The sequence below is a fragment of the Nicotiana sylvestris genome, chromosome 11 (genome assembly GCF_000393655.2).
Source record: "Nicotiana sylvestris chromosome 11, ASM39365v2, whole genome shotgun sequence".
Lineage (NCBI taxonomy): Eukaryota > Viridiplantae > Streptophyta > Magnoliopsida > Solanales > Solanaceae > Nicotiana > Nicotiana sylvestris.
This window is the reverse complement of record NC_091067.1, coordinates 3,779,279-3,785,830: the sequence shown is the minus strand read 5'-3', so window position 1 is coordinate 3,785,830 and position 6,552 is coordinate 3,779,279. Positions and strand designations below refer to the sequence as shown.

Here is a 6,552-nt window from a genome sequence, read left to right as displayed (position 1 = left end):
AAGAAGTGGCATCGGAAGAGGTGGCAGGCAGTGGTGGACGATAGAATTCCGATCGCCGGAGTTTGGACTTGAAACCAACACAAATATATAGAACCAAGCAAGACATACACGTATATGGAAGTCTTATATGAAAATGAGGCATCGAACTTCATCAATTTTGAAGAAAAAAACTAGGATTTTTTCAGATTTTGGTAGATTTATGGATATTGGTGGAGATTTGGAGGATATGAGGCTTGGATTCGAAGATAGGGTATTGAGATGAAAGGAATGGTGTAAGTTGGGTGGTATTTGGAACACCACCGGCGGTGGCGCAGGGTGGTGGCAGTGGAGGAGGCGGCGACTCATAAGAGGGCTTAGAGAGAGAGGAGAGATGAGATAGGGAAGATTAGAGTTAGCAGAATGGCAAAAATCTGATTTCTTAGGTGTTTTATTTGATATGGGATATTAAATCAAAGCCGTTGGATCAAGGAAATTGGACGGATGAGATTGATTGTTGAAACCACTTAACCAAAACGACGTAGTTTTGATCCCCAACTACGTTGTTTGGACCCGCCTCTGGTATCCCCATGTGGACCGGGTTTGTGATATTTGAGTTTCTAATTTTGGGCCAATTTCAACTTTGAAATAATTAACTCAATCCCTTAAATCTTTTAACAAACTAATTAGACTAAAATCAAATTCAAAAATCTATAAATGCACACAATAAACCTAGAAGAAAAAATAAAATGTAGGAGAAATAGAAAGAGCAAAAATTAGGTATTTACAGCTATCCCTCTTTGCTCGAGAACATGAAAAGTTTTCGTGCAAAGAAAGTGAATGCCATAGCTAATTTTGCTCGTGTACTACTCCATTGAAAGAATTTTTGAAAAACGACACCCAACCTTGCTACCGAGGTTGCCTACATATCCTTGACTATAAAGGAATCAGGTCAGTGTAGTTCTAGAAAATTTGGTAGTTGGGACTACCAGATACTGGAGTTAAGACTACTGATGTTGTTGTTGTTGTTGTTGCTGTTGACTATTACTTGCTGCTTACTTCAAAAGAATAAGAGAACTACATATTCCTGCAAGCTAAGAGTTACAAAATTCCTATCTATGTACCTTCTAGAGTCAAATCTTGATTCTTGACCTGCTCGCTTGTGTTGAACTTAGATTAGATCTTGATGCCTTTTTGCAGAAAAGATTATGGCTCATTCTCGATTGCTTGATTTCCTGCTCAGAACTTTGAGAAGATGAATCTTGAGGCACCGAGTTGCTGACACCTCATCGAAACTAACTCCAACTGTCTTATGATCAATAATCTTCTTTCTTCTGATGAGAACTGAAATTGTAAGATTTAAACTCACAATATATGCTTTACGGCAGGGTCCTGCAAAGCCATCAAAGACGAACAAAACGAACAAAAATTTTCTGCCTAATCTGGCACTAGGAAAATTTTGTGAGTTATTAGAGAAAGCTGAAAATTATCTAATTCACTGAAAGGAAGACAAAGACAGTAGTATGAACTACTATATGAAGATATGCCACCACGGGGTAGTACCCTGCGTTTACCAAAGAGAATGGAATTAGAGGATAATACCTTGTATTTTTGAAGGGAAACATAATCGGGGGTAAGCACCTTGTATTACCGAAAAAGAGTGTAATTATGGTTTGGTATCCTGTATCACTAGGAAGGGATGTAACCAGGGGTTGGTAGTTGGTATCCTGTATTACTGGAAGGGAACGTAACTAGGGGTTCGTACCTGTATTACTGGAAAGGAATGTAACTAGGGGTTGCGCCCTTTATTATGGATAAACTGCTGAATTCATCCCTCTAGGAGAAAAGGTTCTACCTGAGTTAAACTACGTAAAACAACCTGAGCGAAGAGTACTTCTACCCGGAACTATAAGCTGGATCCCTCTAGGCGAAACGGTTCTACCTGAGTTAAGCTAACATAAAACACCCTGAGCAACGAGTACTTCTACCTGGAATTATAAGCTAGATCCCCCTAGGCGAAATGGTTCTACCTGAGTTAAGCTACGTAAAACAACCTGAGCAAAGAGTACTTCTACCCGGAGCTATGAGCTGGATCCCCCTAGGCGAAATGGTTCTACATGAGTTAAGCTACGTAAAAAAACCTGAGCGAAGAGTACCTCCGCCCGGAACTATGAGCTGGATCCCTCTAGGCGAAGCAGTTCTACCTGAGTTAAGCTCCACAAAACACCCTGAGAAAAGAGTACTTCTACCCGGAACTATGAACTAGATTCCCCTAGGCAAAACAGTTCTACCTGAGTTAAGCTGCATAAAATAACCTGAGCGAAGAGTACTTCCGCCCGAAACTATGAGCTGGATCCCTCTAGGCGAAATGATTCTACCTGAGTTAAGCTCAGTAAAATACCCTGAGCGAAGAAGTACTTCTATCGAAACTATGAGCTGGATCCCCTAGGCGAAACAGTTCTACCTGAGTTAAGCTGCGTAAAACAACCTGAGCGAAGAGTATTTCTACCCGGAACTATGAGCTGGATCCTCCTAGGCGAAACAGTTCTACCTGAGTTAAGCTACGTAACTGGGAGGTGTGAACAATAATGATGCATGCTGAATAAAGAAAAAATGGAGATTTTAAGGAGCTTACTTTTGGTGACGTTCGTTCTTTTAGGATCGACATTCTACACTACTTTGTTCCTGCTTCAAACATAGAAAATTTTATGAGTTTTCAAAGTGGTGGTTGGTTTGTGTCCTTGATGCCCTGAGTAGCTTGATTCACGGCCACTACTGTCGAAGAACCGATTCTGTCAGCGTGGTACCGAGATACCCTACCGTTGTATATCATTTTTGGGGGACCTTGGCTTTACAATATTGCCCCCAACTATTTCATACCCAGATATCCATGGTACCGCTACCCTTGTCTTTAAGGCAATGCATTTTTCTTTAAAATCAAACTCAGTTGTCTTACACCCAATATCAGTTTGTGTCCGTAGTGCTTACCAACTTTTCTCATGAAGCAAGTCTTGCTCATGCGATTTTTTAGTTTCTTTGAAACACTTTGTTCGCCTTATTGAATGAGATCTCAGATGGATTCGTGCCTTCGTCAATGCTATATATGCGTTAAATTGTGCTCGATATTACGGGGAAACTGTAGCTAGTTTTGCAGCCATTTCTTTGCTTCGCTTTTGATGCAGGATTAGACCGAAAGGGGCTCAAAGAAAAATTATGGGTAAATACAGAATAATAATTGAAAGTGAAAAAGAACTGTGCTTAAACAAAAGTTGGATTGGACGCCTGATCCGTCTAAGTTGTCTAATTCTCAAAATCTGCCGCAGATGTTCATCTTGAAACTGTCTTGGTTATGCTCATGCCGGAGAATTAAAGACCCTCATTCGGCTAGTAGCGCCCTTTGCAGGTTTTCGCTAACTAACCTCTCTCATTTATATACTAACCGTCGCCTTATGGTGCCCATCTTGGTTTTCACCAATAAGACTCTCTCATTTCTCTGCTCACTGTCGCCTTATAGTACCCGTACAGGTTTCCACTGATAAGACTCTCTCATTTCTTTTTTTTTCTTTTTTTCTTTTTTTTCGTTTGACTAAGATACTGCATGAGGGAGGTTACCCAATGCCCTTGGCATGGGGACTTCAAACATTATCAAAAAGCATCGATCAGAAGTTCTTGAAAGGTAAAAAAGGTTTAATGAACCTTGAACTGAATTACAACTTTTGGAAACCGTTTTTGCAGAAAAACCATGAAATAAAACAAACTTCTGCCCCAGTTTTGGAGTATTGGGAATATGGATTTTTTGTTCTGATAGGATCGAACCCAGGATAAGGCTGCCAACATATCCTTTCGGAATCAGGTCGGACGTAGTTCAATGACTCAGAGATTTGTTGTTTGGCTTATTGTTTTTACAAGTACACAGGTCCCAAAAAGTGAGAAACAAGGAAGACAAATATGGCTCAAAAGGATTAACAGAAAGGTGGCACCTATTTGTAATAGCGAGCAAATGATAGCATTCATCACTTCGATTTGTGAAAATCAATGCGTGAAAATTCTACAGTAGGTATATATCAGACATAATATCTTTTGACTGCATCTGCATTAATAGTCATGTCTGGTAACTGTCCTTCTTCATCTACCAAGTGCAAGGCCCCTTTTGGTAACACTTTCTTGATGATGTAGGGTCCTTGCCAGTTCGGAGCGAACTTTCCTTTAGCTTCTACCTAGTGCGAAAGGATGCGTTTCAAAACCAACTGCCTACCTCAAACTGCCTTGGGTGCACTTTCTTATTGTAAGCACGTGCCATTCTTTGCTAGTATAACTGGTCGAAACACACTGCTACTAGCCATTTTTCATCGATCAACATCAGTTGTTTTAATCGAGTTTTGACCCACTTAGTGCCTTCAATCTCTGATTCCACAATAATTCAGAGAGAGGGAATTTCGACTTCAGCGGGTATTACAGCTTTAGTTCCATATACAAGAAGATACGTAGTTGCACCAACAGATGCGCGAACAGACTTGCGGTATCCCCAAAAGAGCAAAAGGTAACTTTTCATGCCATTGCCTGGAACCTTCGATCATCTTCTTGATGTTCTTGTTTGCCGCTTCAACGGCTCCATTAGCTTTTGGCCGGTAAGGGGTAGAATGGCGATGCATGATTTTAAATTGTTCGCATACCTCCTTCATCAAATGACTATTTAGATTGGCTGCATTGTTAGTGATAATGGTCTTTGGGATACCAAAACGACAAATGATATTGGAATGAACAAAGTCTACCACTCCTTTCTTGGTGACTGCTTTGAAAGTGAAAGCCTCCACCTACTTGGTGAAGTAATCAATTGCAACAAAAATGAATCTATGCCCATTTGAAGCCTTTGGCTCGATTGGACTAATAACATCCTTCCCTAAGCAACGAAAGGCCAAGGAGAGGACATGGGATGCAACTCCGATGGAGGTGAGTGAATCAGGTCACCATGAATCTGGTATTGGTGACACTTGAAAACAAATCTGAAGCAATCTCGCTCCATAGTAAGCCAATAATACCCTACCCGCAGAATCTTCTTTGACAAAACGTATCCATTTATGTGAGGTCCGCATACCCTTTAATGCACTTCACTCACGATCCGCTCTGCTTCTGTAGCATCTATGCATCTCAAGAAGTTTAAATATGGGGTCCTCTTGTACAGAATTTCTCCATTTAGAATGAAACCACTGGCGAGCCGCCTTATAGTTCTTTTTTGATCTCTTTGGCATGCTCTGGATATTCTCTTATTTTCAGGAATCGTTTTATGTCATGATACCATGGTTAACCATCTGGTTCTGTCTCAATTGTATTGTAGTAACCATGTTGATTCCAAACTTGAATTTCTAGTGGATCAATATGAGTGTTGCCTGGATAAGGGAGCAACGAGGCTAAAGTAGCCAAGGAATCGGCTAGCTCGTTGTGAAACCTGGGAATGAACCTGAACTCGATGGATTTGAATCTTTTGCTTAAGTCTTGCACACATTGTCTGTACAAAATAAGCTTGATGTCTGGAGTTTCCCATTTGCCTTCGGCTTGTTGGATAAGCAAGTCAGAATCTCCCATAACCAATAGTTCATGCACATCCATATCGATGGCCACTTTCAAACCCATGATACAAGCTTCGTATTCTGCCATATTATTGGTATAGAAGAACTAAAGTTGGGCTGTTTCAAGGTAATGATGTCCAATAGGTGAGATGAGGATTGCCCCGATCCCAACTCCTTTGTTATTGATAGCCCCATCAAAATACATTTTCCATACAGGGTGATCGTCTGGAACTACTTCCTCTATTGAGTTGACCTCTTCATCTAGGAAGTATGTGCTAAGTGGTCTGTACTCATCATCAATTGGATTCTATGCCAAATGATTTGCCAAAGCCTGTGCTTTCATCGCAGTGCGAGTAACATAGACGATGTCGAACTCTGTAAGCAGGATTTGCCATTGTGCGAGCCTGCCAGTGGGCATTGGCTTTTGGAAAATATACTTCAAAAGATCCATTCTGGATATGAGGTAAGTAGTGTAGGGCAAAACATAATGTCTTAGTTTCTGAGCGACCCAAGTCAAGGCACAACATGTCCTTTCTAAAAGGGTGTACTTAACCTCATGATTGGTGAACTTCTTGCTCAAATAATAGATTGCTTGTTCCTTTTTGCCTGTTGCATCATGTTTCCCCAGAATGCATCCAAAGGAATTATCCATCACCGATAGATATAAAAATAAATGCCTACCAAGTTTAGGTGGGACCAGTACAGAGGGTTTTGACAGATAATCTTTGATCCTGTCAAAAGATTTTTGGCAATCGTCTGTCCACTTGATAGAGGCATCATTTTTAGAAACTTAAAGATGGGCTCGCACGTGGTTGTGAGATGAGCAATGAACCTACTGATGTAGTTCAACCTCCCGAGCAAACTCATGACTTCCTTTTTGTTCTTCGGGGGTAGCATATCTCGAATGGACTTTATCTTAGATAGATCCAGTTCAATGCCTCTTCGGCTGACTATAAAGCGGAGGAGTTTACCAGATGGAACCCCAAATGCCCACTTGGCTGGATTAAGC

At 40.9% G+C, this 6,552-nt stretch overlaps 1 protein-coding gene across 1 annotated transcript; it reads right to left on the bottom strand.

Annotated features, from left to right (window-relative positions):
• Positions 1-5,277: 5,277 nt before the first annotated feature.
• On the bottom strand, positions 5,278-5,631 carry LOC138880673 (uncharacterized). Its single transcript, XM_070160845.1, has one exon. The coding sequence runs from the start codon at positions 5,629-5,631 to the stop codon at positions 5,278-5,280; it is 354 nt and encodes a 117-aa protein (XP_070016946.1).
• Between the last annotated feature and the right edge of the window lie 921 nt (positions 5,632-6,552).

What these genes read in the sequence shown, in the direction of transcription:
- LOC138880673 (XM_070160845.1), bottom strand. Translation starts at nt 5,631, where the DNA reads ATGGCAGAATACGAAGCTTGTATCATGGGTTTGAAAGTGGCCATCGAT.